The 15,000-nt window shown below is 45.3% G+C and overlaps 1 protein-coding gene and 1 long non-coding RNA gene across 3 annotated transcripts in view; one reads left to right on the plus strand and one right to left on the minus strand.

Moving 5' to 3' along the window:
* The window catches only part of LOC135195625 (uncharacterized), a 70,672-nt gene that overhangs the window by 39,066 nt on the left and 16,606 nt on the right, over nucleotides 1-15,000 (plus strand). For both annotated transcript variants that reach the window (XR_010310197.1, XR_010310196.1), the window contains exon 2: nucleotides 11,930-12,012. This is a non-coding gene — a long non-coding RNA (uncharacterized LOC135195625). The remainder of the gene's footprint in view (nucleotides 1-11,929; nucleotides 12,013-15,000) is intronic.
* The window catches only part of LOC135195624 (transient receptor potential channel pyrexia-like), a 7,643-nt gene continuing 7,336 nt past the window's right edge, over nucleotides 14,694-15,000 (minus strand). Inside the window, exon 4 of the mRNA XM_064221968.1 lies at nucleotides 14,694-15,000. This exon is cut by the window's right edge and continues 2,318 nt beyond it. Coding sequence (XP_064078038.1) covers nucleotides 14,913-15,000 — 88 coding nt within the window. The 3' untranslated portion in view covers nucleotides 14,694-14,912.

Consider the following 15,000-nt stretch of genomic DNA (forward strand, 5'->3'; position numbering starts at 1 on the left):
GTCCGCCATGTGCCCCGGGCGGGACGGGGCAGGCCAGTCCCTGCCGTTGGTCCCGGGGCGGGCGGATGATGTCCGCCACATGCCCAGGGATGATGTCCGCAAGGGATGGGCGGGTAGGGCCCACCGCAGGTCCCGGGGCACGTGGCGGGCTTGGCCCACAGTCCTGGGGCGTGCGGGCGATGTTCGCCACTGCCCCGGGACGGGTAGGGCGGGCGATGTCTGCCACATGCCCAGGGATTGGCGGGCCAGGCCCCCGCTGGTCCCAGGGTGAGCGGGCGATGTCCGCCACGTGGCCCGGGATGGGGCGAGCCGGGGTCCGGGCGTACGGGCGATGTCTGATCTGTGCCCCGGGAGGGGCGGGCTTGGGCCCGCCGCGGGTCCAGGGGCGGGTGGGCGGTGTCCACCACGTACCCCGGGACGGGCGGGATGGGCCCGCCGTGGGCCCCGGGGCCGGCGGGCGGTGTCCGCCATGTACCCCGGGATGGGCGGGCGATGTCCGCCACGTGCCCAGGGACAATGTCCGCCTGGGATGGGCGGGTCCCGGGGCCAAAAGTGGCGGGGGCCCGGCACGTGGGTCCCTACCCGGGGTGGGCGGGCAATGTCCGCCATGTGCCCCGGGATGGGGCAGGCCAGGCCCGCCGCGGGTCTGGGCGGGGGGGTGGGCGATGTCCGCCCCGTGCCCAGTTACGATGTCCGCCCGGGATGGGTGGGTCGGGCCTACCATGGGTCCTCGGGCATGTGGCGGGCTTGGCCCACGGGTCCCGGGGCAGGCGGGCGATGTCCGCCACGTGCCCTGGGACGGGCAGGCGATTTCCGCCAGGTGCCTCAGGACAGGTGGGCCTGGCCCGCCGCGGGTCCCGGGGCGGGCAGGCGATGTCCGCCACGTGCCATGAGATGGGCCCGCCGCTGGTCCTGTGGCGGGCGGGTGATGTCTGCCATGTGCCCCGGTTTCTGGGGTGGGCAGCCGATGTCCGCCAGGTCCCGGGGCGGGCAGGCGGTGTCCAACACGTACCCAGGGACGGGTGGGCCGCCCTCCTAATCAGCCACGGGCCCGTCCCACCCACCCAGGGCACGTGGCGGACGTCACCTGCCCATCACGGGGCACATGGCGGACATCACCCACCCATCACGGGGCATGTGGCAGACGTCACCCGCCTGGCCCGTCCATCCCGGGGCACGTGGTGGACATTGCACACCCGTCCTGGGGCACGTGGCAGACATCGCCCACGTGCCCGGGACTCACGGCTGGCCCGCCCCGCCCGTTCCGGGCCATGTGGCAGACATCGCGCGCCCGCATCGGGACCCGCAGCTGGCTCAGCCCGCCCATCTTGGGGCACATTACGGACGTCACCCGCCTGCCCCTGTACCCACGGCAAACCTGGCCCGCTGTGGGTCCCGGGGCGGGTGGGTGATGTCCGCCACATTCCCGGGACGGGCGGGGCGTGCGGGCGATGTCCGCCACATGCCCCGGGATGGGCGGGGCGGGCAGGCGATGTCTGCCACATGCCCCGGGACGTATTTGCGGAATCACGTATTTGCAGATTTCTCTCTCGAACATTTCCCCCTATTATTTGTGGAAAATTCGCATATTTGCATTATTTTTCTATGAGAAATATCCACAAATTCTTGTTTTTTTGTTATCAATTTCATCATAAAGTGCCCTTTTTGTGATAAAACTATTAAAAAAAAACCAGGTATGAACATTTTTAGTCGGTTTTTCTTGTGTTTTAACTAACTAACTACGAGGTTTTAATCATTTTTATAGGGGTTCCAACTATTTGCGGGTTGTAATTATTCTCGGGGGTTCTGGTATGCATTCCCCGCTAATTCATGGGGACCACTGTATATTTATATTGTGTTTGAAGTTAATATTAATTTACTTTAATAATTTATATACAAACCCAATTTTTGTGATAGCCTTGCTAGCCACCTCTTCTTTGTGATAATGGTCGGTGGGAAGGGTGTACATACACCCTCATTACATAGTTTTGCCCTTTAACGTTGTGGCTGGATCACAAGCTTTTTAAAAGCAAGCAGGCAAATTCTCCCCCCCCCCCCCCCCCCACATAAACTTAACGAACCCAGCTGCCAAACTCACCCTCAGTCACACTTTCCTCTTTACACTGCAGAATACATGCATGACAATTGACCTATACCTACACAGAACAAAAAACACAAACACATGTACTCACCCAACTCCAGATACTCTGGGCTACGCTGTGCTGTCCGCCGGTCAAGGTCGCTGAGACACCAACAACAACAACCAAGAACCACAGCCCAACAACCCAGGACCACAACCACAACTCAACAACACAACAACAAACAAGGAACACAAACACAATTCAACAGTACAGCACCCAAGGACCAACAACTCAACAACACCGTAAACCAACAAGGAACACAACCACAACTCAACAACTCGACAACAAACAAGGAACATAACCACAACGAAAGACCACTGCACAATCACCAGCAAAAAAAAAACAACAGCACAAAAAGGCAACACACACACCCACTAACAACAAGGAATCACAACAGCTCACCAACAACCCTCAACAACTCACAACCACACCAAGAAACCACAACAGCTCTCCAACAACAACAACCCTCAACTACAACAACTCACATACTACTCACAATCTCAACAACCTTCAAACACAGCACAAATAACTCAAACAACTCCCTGAAAACACAAACAACTGACCAACAACAGTACTGCTAAGACCGCTGCCCAAAACGTCTGTTTTTCACAGGTTCTGCCTCAAGACTGACTCAAAACTCTGACTCCAAAACAGAACTCTTAACAACTAACTCCAGCTACACCAGCAGACAACCCAGAAATCATCAACAGCCAATGCAATCGCTAACTATCCATCCAGCAACTACACACACCCCACTCTCTCTCTCTCTCAAAGACGTCAAATGGAACTCCCATAACTCCTCTATATTTCCTCCCCCTTTACATTTGACATCCCCTTACGCTCATAACACCCACACTAAACACCCATCCGCAACACCCATGGTTGCTCGGATGCAGGCCCCCTGGATCTTGTTTGAGGGCCTTCATACACACTCTCAGTTACACCGCCATCCACTTCTCCCAGGCCACTTCCAGTCAGACTCCCACTACCATCTCCCTCACTACTATCCTCCCAAATCCCATTCACTATCTCAGCTACCCCTTCTAACTCTGTCCCAATATCTCTCGTAACTCTGCCACCAAAACACTAACTTCATCTACACTCCTGCCAAACTCCTGAAGAGACTCATTCATACTGCCAACCACTTCCTTATTACTTGATTCCCTACCTGATTCCCTTCCTGCTGAAATCTCACTAAACCCTGACAATTCAAACCCACACACACTCCTATCAACCACTCGCTCTGCCATTCACCTCGGCCCTTCTAAAACTGCCTCCCTATAGCTTTTAAATTCTGGTATAACCTCAGCTACTTCATTCCTAACACTAACACTTCTACTCTCTTTCATACACCTATCTAACTCGTAATCCTCTACTATTTCTAAAATGTCGTTCCACATCAACCTTTCATTCGTCCATCGCATCTTCTCCTTACGTTTCAGATTGATAAACTCATACACACTTTCTGGTACAGTCACCAACAACTCGCGCACTAACTCCTTACACTCATTTATCCCTTCGTCCCCAAACTTTTTCCTAGCTAATGTTTCTAACCTACAGATATACAATGACAACGACTCATCAACATTTATTCTTGCCTCTTCAAAATCATGCTTTCTCCTATATCTAACGCTACTCTTTATCCTCTTTGCCTGTTCCACAATCCTGGCTTTCACACTCTCATATGGCGCATTCCCTATGCTCATCATTACCCCTTACACACTCAACAAAAATCCTGTTCAAAAAGCTACCTAACTCTCTCACCCAGACTCTCGTTATCTCCATACTTAGCCTCACAATACTTCTCATCTTCCTCAAAAAAGTCCTATATCCCTACTAGTACCATATTCCTCGTATTGTGCACATCGGGGTACCTCTCTCATATACACAGCCTTTCATACTTCCTGCTCACTCTCACTCACTTTCGCTACTTCCATTCTGACCCTTCTTTCCCTCTTCCGAATACAGCGAATCCACTTCCATACTCACGTCCATACTCTTGACTACTCTCTTCTTACCCTTCTTCTTTCTGCCTACCTGTTTCCACTCATCACTATCTAAATCACTCACAGCCCTTTCCCCAATGTATTCAGTCCTAGTCTCATCCTGTCCGTCACCCTTACTAACCTTCTTTCCCTTAGTCTTCTTTTCCCCAGCCCCCTTATTCTTGTCCTCAGATTTATCCTTATCCTGTGTCTTCCCCTTCTTTCCCTTACCTATCACAACCAAATCACCTTCATCACTCGTACTCTCATCCACTCGCTCTTTCACTTTCTTTACCACTCCTGGCCCATCACAGCTCCCTCTCCCATGAACCCCTTCATCATCTCCTGCTCTACATTCATCATTACTCAAATTTTTCATCCATTTTCTCAACCATTCTCTCTTCTGCTCCTTTCGGCTCTTCTTTCATTTCCACTTTTGCACTACTTAGCATTCCTCTCATTTCCTCTAACTCGCTCTTCAGCTCCTCACACTCTACCCTTAACCTCTCAATTCTCCACTTCCAATTTTTCTTTAGCTTCCCTCGCCAACCGCAACTCCTCCTTCAGCCTCTCCATCTCCTTCAACCCTGCCATCCTCACTTTCTCCACCAATCACACAACTCACTACCCCAATCGTCCTGCAGCTGTTGTACCAACAGTCCTTGTTCGGGCGCCAAAAAATAATGTGGCGGGATCACAAGCTTAAAGGCAAGCAGGCAAACCCCCCCAACATAAACTTAACCAATCCAGCTGCCAAACTCACCCTCAGTCACTTTCCTCGCCAAACTCACCCTCAGTCACACTTTCTTCTTTAGACTACAGAATACACGCAGGACAATTGACCTATACCTATACACAGAACAAAAAAACACAAACACATTACTCACCCAACTCCAGACACTGCCGGTCAAGGTCGCTGAGACACCAACAACAACAACCAAGAACCACAACCCAACAACCCAGGACCACAACCCACAACTCAACAACAAACAAGGAACACAACCACAACTCAACAACACAACAATCAAAGAACCACAACTCAACAACACAGCAAACCGACAAGGAACACAACCACAACAAAAGACCACTGCACAATCACCAACACAAAAAAACAACACAAAAAGACAACAAACACACCCACTAACAACACCAAGGAATCACAACAGCTTACCAACAAAAACCCTCAACAACTCACAACCACACCAAGAAATCACAACAGCTCCCCAACAACAACAACCCTCAACTACAACAACTCACATACTACTCACAAGCACAACAACCTCAAAACACACAAGCACAACAAACTTCAAACACAGCACAAATAACTCAATTCCCTAAAACACAACACAACTGACCAACAACAGTACTGCTAAGACCGCTACCCAAAACGTCTGTTTTTCACAGGCTCTGCCTCAAGACTGACTCAAAACTCTGACTCCAAAACACAAAACTCTAGCAACTAACTCCAGCTGCACCAGCAGACAACCCAGAACTCACCAACAGCCAATTCAGTCGCTAACTATCCATCCAGCAATTACACCCCCCCCCCCCCTCTCTCTCTCTCTCAATGACGTTGTCAAATGAAACTCCCATAACTCCTCCATAACGTCAAGGTGAGACAGTATATTAATTTGGTATTTATGCTTTGGAAATGATCGCGGGGATCTTCGGAGGTTTGTCCTTTGTTTTTCTTCCAGCATTTGCTCTCCTCTGTGTCGGGCGCTTGTTCGCAAGATAACCCGAGTGCACGTAAATCTATGGATTCGCATGCATTTAGAGTCGGTGACGCTGAGCCCGCTCACCATCACAACTCAGGCACAGAACGGAAGAAAGGAATGAATTGCTCAGGTGACTCGCACCTTGCTGGTGATCGCTCGGTACCCAGGGTTGACGTGATGGTCCTTCAGGACCATGCACACTGTGAGACCGGAAGGGGGTCCCCCATTCAGTCCTCTTGAGAGGTTTTGGCCTCGACGAGGGCTGGGACGCGTTGGAGGACGGTACCAGCCCTTGCCAGTTAGATGTACACTCAACTCCAACCAGACCATGGTCATGTTCGCGGGACCAACTGGTCCCGGTGGCGGCGAACGTTTCTCCTGCTGTGCGAGAATTTAGTAACCCTCCTCGGGAAAGGATTTCTCCATGATGATAAGGCTTTCCTAGACTCATGTCGTGGCCGTCACTGCACTGACCACAGGTTGATGGCTGCCCATGACTCGCTTCTTCTAGTTACGCTAGCAGGGCGAGCGAGGGGCTGCAGAATGCTCTCCGTAGGATTCAGTGTTGGGGAACTATGTTCCTGGAAGGATCTTTGGGTCCCACCAGACATACATCCACATTGTTGAGGAAGGATCTTCTGTCAAATCAGGAGACTATGTTCTCCCTGGCTATTTCTGTCCTTTGGACGGATTTCAATTCGCAGTCCCCATGGGTCCTGGTGTTTTGGGAGCATCGAGAGTATATTCTGTTGAATTATACTCGCATTCCAGTCTTAAATGCTCGCATTTAGGACTGGTATTTATGCCCATTCCTTCTCAATTTCTACAGGAGTCGAGGAAGGGTCCTGCCCCGATGAGCATTTGATGAAACTCGGGGGTCTCGCCAAGTGCTTAAATTCTTGGGATTTTCTAGCACTCTCCGAGTGTTTCGGTCTTCTATGATCTGCAAATACTTTGGGGGAGACGAGAATTCCTGATAATTGTTGCTACAATACTTGGGAATCTCGCTGAATTCTTGAATTCCTTGGAATTTCTGGCATTCTCAGAGTGTTATGGTTTACTGTAATTTCCAAACACTTGGGCAAGACAGACTTCCCTGGTAACTGTTATTACGAAAATTGGGCGACTCGCTGAGCCATTAAATTCCTTGGAATTTTTGGCGTTCACAGAGTGATTTTGTTTTCTATCATTTCCAAACACTTAGGTAATGGGCGTTCCCTGTAATTATAATAATTGGGAGTCTCGCCAAGCTCCTGGATCCCTTGGTTTCACTGGCGCTTGCCGAGTGCTCGGCTTCATCACATTGCAGAGTACCAGGGCGAGACAAGGCTAGCCCGATTATTGTCTTACAAGAGTCGGGTTCTCTCACCGAGTGTGTACTTAGATAGCGAGACGAGCCTTTACCAGTACAGATAAGTTCGCTCTTCAGTCTGGTTTGGAGTTAAGCAGAGCTTGGAACTACATGCAACACCTTCTAGGTGAATGGTCAAGGACCGTCCTTGTGTCTTGGACCTTAGGGTTTGAACACGTAAGACAGCAGACACAGAATCCCTCTTTATTCTTCTTGGAGCTTCGGCCTCCAAGGAGAACAGTTAATTGGGAAGATGTTACAGTTCTTTGTTGATAATTAAAACTCATAATTGTGTAGTGGTAATCTGCTCAGCTCACGCGACTCGGCTCGACCAGATAGCTCTAACAAAAGAACACTTTGCTCTTGATCAGTGTGGTTCTTTGCCATGACATAGCTCCATCCCTTCCCGTGTTGCCGTGAGTTTTTCACAGGGGTCTTCGTCTTCGTCATCTGACGCCTCCTAACCTTCCTCTTCGAATGCTTCCAATGCCTAAAAAGAGGAAGGCAAATCTCCGCCTCCTAAGCAGTCTCTCCTCGAGATTTCTAAGGGTCTGCATCCTTTCCCTAGGAAGGGAGCAACTGGCTGTCTCTTCGGCTCACCTGCTCCTTCTGGAGTGGGAACCTGGACGCTATCCCTAAATTATAGTGTCTCAGGAGCCTCAGGAGTTCGGACCCAGGTTCATTCTCCTGTCTCTAGTTCCAAGGGTGCCACTCATGGAACCGGGACTGCGTCCGGTACTCATGTACAGGTCTCTCCGAGTGTACAACCTCAAAAGGGGGACGTACATCCACAGTCAGTGAGAGGTAGTTTTCTCTCCATCATGATAGTGGCACAGGGTGAGAGAAGGGACCAAGTTGCGTTGGTGGCTCGGACCCACCTGTGAAAGCCAGGAATGGCTATTCTTCAGGTGCCAAGATCGATGTTGCTGTTCCTCGGGACAAGGCATCTGATGGAGATAGGAGGAGGTCCTCTATGTAGTCCTCTTCGTGAGTATCGATCACGGAGAAGATAGATGCGTACCAAGACATGGCAAGCTCTTGCCAGCTTTTACTGCATTTAACTCGGGTCAACTTTCGCTCGCGTTCTCATGAATGAAACAGTTGTAGGAAATGAATGCTGCATTTAACAAAGTGAGAACATCGCAAATTCAGAGAAGAGCGGGCAGGAGGTTTTGGGAACAACAAATTCGGCTTGAACTAGTCATCTTCAGTATCCTGTTATCACCATAGAAGTTTCCCTTCGAGACAACTTCACCTTCACTCTCTTCATTAAGGAATGAAGGAGGTATGCTCCTAGTTCTTATTCTTGTCTCTCGAATGAAGAATTAGGCTGGAGCGCGATTTACAGGAACCTACGAATATACTACTATATTCTCCTTGCGACATGCTTCTGTTATCAGTTGTATCGTCCGAGTAATAGGCGCATAGTATCTGTAAGTTAATTCTTCGGGTATGTGACCGAGACGAATAATACCTTCTCTTAATTATCCAGAAACTTAGGACAGCCTTTCTGGCCTCCAAGAGTTTACGGTTTTGATTTTGAGATGACTAATGGTATAGTTTGCTAACAACACCACAACATGAGCTTTTATCACCAAACAAGAGGGTTCATCTCCCTCCCATTTCGGTTAAAACGCAGATGTTCGAGTGTATTTTTTTTTTTTTTTGTGGGCGATGGTTCTAGCGAGTGGCAGAATAGATGCTCCGAGATTATGTTCACTTTACTAGTTTCTCCTCCATCGAGGATTAACTACCAATTCGAATCTGCCCGGCAATCACAGACTAGGTCTCTGGTTGGCTTGGAATTCTCAAAATGCCCATGTCTCGTGCTCAGCATTTGCCGTTGCGAGAATTTTCAGACAGAGATGTATCTCATTAGACTCATTGTCAACTTTCTTTTTACCCCGCGGTATATCAGAAGTCTGTAATCTTCTGTTCCATCGCATCTGCCCCATCGGCGGCTGCGATGAGGCAGAATTATTTTCGTCAGGAGACTGGCAATAATGCAAACCCTTTCCAGAACTTTGCATTAATGCCTCCGACTCTAAAATATTCTTCCAAGCCCTTTTTCGGATGAGTTTCGATTACTCACTCATTTCGAAAAGGCCCAGAGTCTGACTCTTGATCATACAGCTCCTATGCTCCGATCAAGTTGTCAGAGGCAGGGCACTTCTTGCTCTTACGACCAGGAGGAATAGCCCAGGTGTGCAGAACTCCATTCAGTTCTAGAGGCTCACTCACATTCATCCCACCAATCAGTGTCTTCCTTATGTAAAGGACCGAGGGTTTGTATATCGTGTAGGAACAAATCACAATTTTTGAAAGTAAATTGTATTTTTCCTAACTATACAAACCTGAGGTCCTTTATATTTATGCCCACCTCATGCCACCCCTCAATCTGAGCCTGGGCCGAAAGGCAAAGTGGAGTGTTTACATCCGGTAGAAACGTAATTGACAGTGTGGGTATGAACTCGTAGTTTAAAAATTGTTGTCGTCCGTTCCAGAGCCAGCCCCTCTCACCTCTCACGAGTGATCACCGCTGAGCTTTGAGACTATACGTTTCATCCAGAAGGCGAATGAATATTTGCCGTTCTAATTTTTTTCCTTTGGATTATCATTGTTTTTGGACGTTATATTTACAATGATGTATGTTATGATGTGTTTATGAAGGAAAGATAATAAGTTAGCATACACGACGTTATTTTATGACACCTGATGTAAATGCCTTTAGAATAAAGACGAAAGTTATACTTATATATACTAGCACAGTTCATATGCTATACATTAATTGGGATTTATCTCTCTAGACTACTGAGAGATGGAGATTCAGCTTAGAACTGAAACTGATGGATAGGGTGCATCCATCCATCCAGTTATTTCCGAAGTGAATGTATGCTCATAATTATCCTTCCCCGTTTCATGTCAGTGATATCACAGAAGGAACTCAAACCACTCAACTAATATGCCATTGTATTTGAAATAAAAAAAAAATTTACCTTCATACATATTTGGTCATGTTTGTGTGTGAAGTACTAACTTAAGTTATTCAATCTTTAGCCTAAATATTTAGACACTGTGAAAAGCCCTTTAGCCCGAAGCGGGATGAATGTTGCTGATTATTGGAGCTCAAACCATGTAACTAAGCAATTATCCAGCTCATACGTAGGGAAGTAGTGCCGTCAGCGAACGTGGATTCTTTGAAGTGTTCCTTCGTCCTCTAGCTGCAACCCCTTTCGTTCCTATTACTCTACCTCCGTTCCTGTTCTCTTTGTTCCATCTTACTTTCCACTCTCTCCTAACACGTGTTTCATAGTGGTACCGCGAGGTTTTCCTCCTGTTACATCTTTAGACTTTTTACTCAATTACCCTTTTAGCACTGATTGACCTTTGGGTCCCAGTCTTGGCCTTTAGCCTAATTTTATAATCCTAAAGCCATAATAAGTCAAGGAAGAGGATTAGAACAGGAGCTAGAACGGTTTTTTATTTAGAAATGTCTAATTATTAGACTGTGATATGTGCAAACTATGTATGGTCATAATGATGAGAGCTTGAAAGCGCGCACTTTGTCTAGTTGTTGTAGAGGAATAACGTAAACGTGCATTGAGTACCGTGTCGCCATGAATGCTTGTTATTACAAGACCAGTCTGATTAAACGTTAGCGGAATGAAAGTTGATATTCGAAGATCCCACCGATTATTTAGATCATGCAGTGCGCCTCAGTGGCGTGGTTGGTTTGGTGTTTGCTTCTCACCTCGGTGGTCGCGGGTTCGATTCTCGGCCATTCCATTGAGGAGTGAGAGATGTGTATTTCTGGTGATAGAAGTTCACTCTTGACGTGGTTCGGAAGTCATGTAAAGCCGTTGGTCCCGTTGCTGAATAACCACTGGTTCCATGCAACGTAAAAACACCATACAAACCATTTAGATCACGCTTGGGCGGAAACCCGTTTTCTTTGAAGCAGCATGTTATTGTCTTACAGAGCCAACCTTTTGTATTTAAAGGCTGCTCTGGGAGCAAGAGCCCGTGCCAGCACAAGGCTGGCTTAATCTCCAACAACAACTTTTTGTAGCAGAAGTCTGCCTTTCCCTCGTTTTACCTTAATCCCCTAGTTGTCTACACAGTAAGGGTGGCCAGTCGGTTAATACTAAAGCAACAACCATATGTTATGATTATCATCTTTTCCTTTTTCCACTTCATCACTCAGGACTTAACAAATTCTGCATCATGGCAATGGAACATTTTGACCGTGGTATGTTACATTGTCAGTTACGCAAAGTTTGGCATATGCATTTAGTACACGTGTACAATAACTGTTTATTAGAATGTCATGTGTTGTAGGGCAAGTTCATTGCCGCACGTAATGCATTGGGTAATAACGATTAGTTGCAGTCAAGTTGTGTTGGCTGTAGCTGCCTTTATTGTAAATTTGTTTCGAACAGTAAATTGCAATCTTTTGGCATATCAAATGTAAGGGTAAAGCAAACTTCCTTGGCATCGCCAATATTGATGGCTGCTTGTTTCAAATAAAGCATTAGAAACTATTTTTATCATATGTGAACTGGCAGTGGCCTTGCTTTTTTTATGTTTATTTAAGATTTAGCCAATATAATTGCCAGTAACAATGTAGAACGTAATAGTTTATTTATCCAGTGAAGGCTGTTTATATAAAATCTATGGTTTATTTTCTTCTGTACCTGAGATGTGTATATTACATTTGTATATTTTCCTTTTCAGACGGTTCCAAGATACATGGTAGTGTTGACAAGATTAACTGGAATAACTGGAGGACATCTCTACATGTTTCTTGACTGCAAATTGTAAGTTGAAGATGGTGTTTAGTAGAACTGTAGTGACTGCCTCAGTCAGCTTTATTACCTATCTTCATATTTCCCTTTACAAGTTACACCTAGACCGTGAGGGACAGTTTACTTCACATATATTTCGAATACTTATTGAAAGGAAACTAACGACATAATCATTTTCCTCTACCCACTTTTCTATTCACTGGAATGCAAACTTTGGGAGGTAAATTGGTGGAGCGAGCGTTCATGTCAATTTTCATTAAAAAAAAAAAAATGAGCGTCCAGTCTTCGCTCATAGATTTGTAGTATTGATTTCAGTCATTCAGTAGCTACATATAATATTGATACAAGAAAACTGATTTTAACTAATCCATCCTTACTTTAATTATGTACTAGAGAGTAAAACAGCTTACTTTCTCTGAAATATTCTAAATTTAATATAGTGGGCATAATGCTATAATAACTCCGAACTATGAACACCGTGCAGGTTGCTTGGAATATTTTTTTTAAAGTGAAGAAACCATGATCGTCTTTGAACATGCACTATAGGACATGCCAAATAGCTGAAGTGTATGGATCAGGATTGATATTTCCCACAAGTATGCGAAGAGCGCCTCAGTGGCATGATCAGTATGGTATTGGCCTGCCACCTCGGTGGCCGCGAGTTAGATTCTCGGGCATTCCATTGAGGTGTGAGACGTGTATTTCTGGTGATAGAAGTTCACTCTCGACATGGTTCGGAAGTCGCGTAAAGCCGTTGGTCCCGTTGCTGAATAACCACTGATTCCATGCATCGTAAAACTTTTCATTTACCCACTTGGTCTGTCTTGACCCATCAAATATTTTCGTCTTTATTAAAGTGTCAAAATGCTAAATTATCTGTTTTCGGCATCAGTCAGTATTACTTTAGTTTTACCTTACATACGAACTAGCGTTGACGAGACCTTTAAAAGAAAACTTTATTTTTATGGGTAACTTACGTAAAGACAGAGTTGCAGGTACTTTCTACCTACTTCCGCTTCATTCAGTTGATTTTTCTGTGTCACTGCATTCCGTCAGTAACTCTCCCATGCTTGTCATTCTATTTTGAATTGAGATGTAAATGTTTCCCTCTTCATTCAAGATAGAATGACAAATATAGGAGTGTCACTGAAGGAAAGCCGTGACAGAAAAGCAATAAGTAGAAAGATAAAAATAAACTGAATAAAATAAATGCAGCAGATGTAGTAATTGTCTTAATTCCATGTGCTTTAAAGAAGGCCTTCTATATATACATATATATATATATATATATATATATATATAGATATTAATATATATATATATATATAATATATATATATATATATATATATAATATATTTGATACTTAAGTAGTGCCTGATGTGGAAAAGTTGTACTTATACTTTGTTGAAAATTAAAATATAACCCGTCTTGACAAGCAGGAAATTATAAGTCACCATCCTTATGGAAATCCATCATTAGAGTTAATGGCGACATCCTTACAATCAGTGTACGGGAAAAACGAATTGGTTTTCATTTTATCAAGACTTGAAATTGCCACTCGAAGGTGAGGTTGTCTATAATCAAGTTACGACACGAGAGGGGGAAGGAATGTATAGCTCCCTTTGTTTTGCATTTGAGATGCAGTATTTCTTCCTTGTATAGGGGAACCAGTTATAGAGAAGAGTTCTAGGCAGGAAAGAACTATAATTTCAAGAACCAGTTCTAGAAGGGAACAACTATGGAAGGAACCCAGCTAGGTGTAAGATGTTTGCTGTAACAATGAATTTAGCTATTGTAAAACACCAAGAAATATTAAAGAAACCGCGGGAATCAGACTTTCCATTCTTCAACCTTAACCTCACGAAGAAGAATAGTCAGTCGTCGACCTCGAGTACCACTTCCAGCTAAGAATAGACCTAACATTATTTTTTGAATACTTTTATTAGATTTGGCCAGAGCTAGAATTGATGTACATAGTCTTAATTAATTGTCGCAAATTAATGGTAACCTCCAAATGTAAAACAGAACAAATGACGGGAAACTACTGACGGGACTCAAACCTGTGAGCATTTCGTTTCCATCTGTGAATGCTACCCAAAGTAAGGCAGTGAAAATATGGAACGATTTCCTTTAGGCAACATTTGTTCCTATGGGGTCTGTTTACAGTTTACAGTCAAGTCAGCCTTCCAGTTTAACGATGGGCCACTTCCTAAGTCGTTATGTAAAACCCACTTTTAACTAAAAGTCTGAAACAGCTATCACCAATAAACAGTTCATCGTAAGTTCGGTGTTTACTGTATGAACTGGATTGCATTTTTAACATCCAGTTTCGCATCAACCTTGCTATTAATAGTGTAGGTTTTTTTGAGCACTGTGGCGTGTAGTTTACAAACTTGAAACAAACGCACATTACAGTTATATTTTATGAAATGCATATTTCAGTGTTCTCTTAATTTTGATACTGTAATTTGAACAGTATAAATAAAAAAAGGTAGAGAAATCTTAGCATTATGCGCCGAAATTCGTATGGTACAACCATGGTCTAGATACAACTATCGGGACCGTGGGTACAACGCAGATTATGACGTTCGTTTGCTGAGCTAGTTTCAACAGAGTAGAATGCATATATTTAGAAAATGGGAAACAGTAACGAAAATTAAATATAAGTTTAAAAAAAAAAGCTAAACACATTCTTATTTGAATTCTTTAATAGCGTTACTTAAGATTAAAAACAAAACTAAAGCGACTTAGATTTTGAACAATCTTACAAACACTGTACAGATAACTATTGCACAGATAGCCGAGGAGCCATATCTAGCTAAGGTAGTTAATTTACAGAACAATTATGTGGTACATACGTTGCATATCTATTTCGCCCAGGCACTTGTAGATCACCTCGAAGGGAGGGGTCAGGATAAGGGAACGTCTGTATGTCGAGAATGTAATTGTGGTGTCTGGACGAGACTTTGGTTTTCCTGCAGCTGCTGAGTGACCTGA

The sequence above is a fragment of the Macrobrachium nipponense genome, chromosome 16 (assembly GCF_015104395.2).
Source record: "Macrobrachium nipponense isolate FS-2020 chromosome 16, ASM1510439v2, whole genome shotgun sequence".
Taxonomy (NCBI): Eukaryota; Metazoa; Arthropoda; class Malacostraca; order Decapoda; family Palaemonidae; genus Macrobrachium; species Macrobrachium nipponense.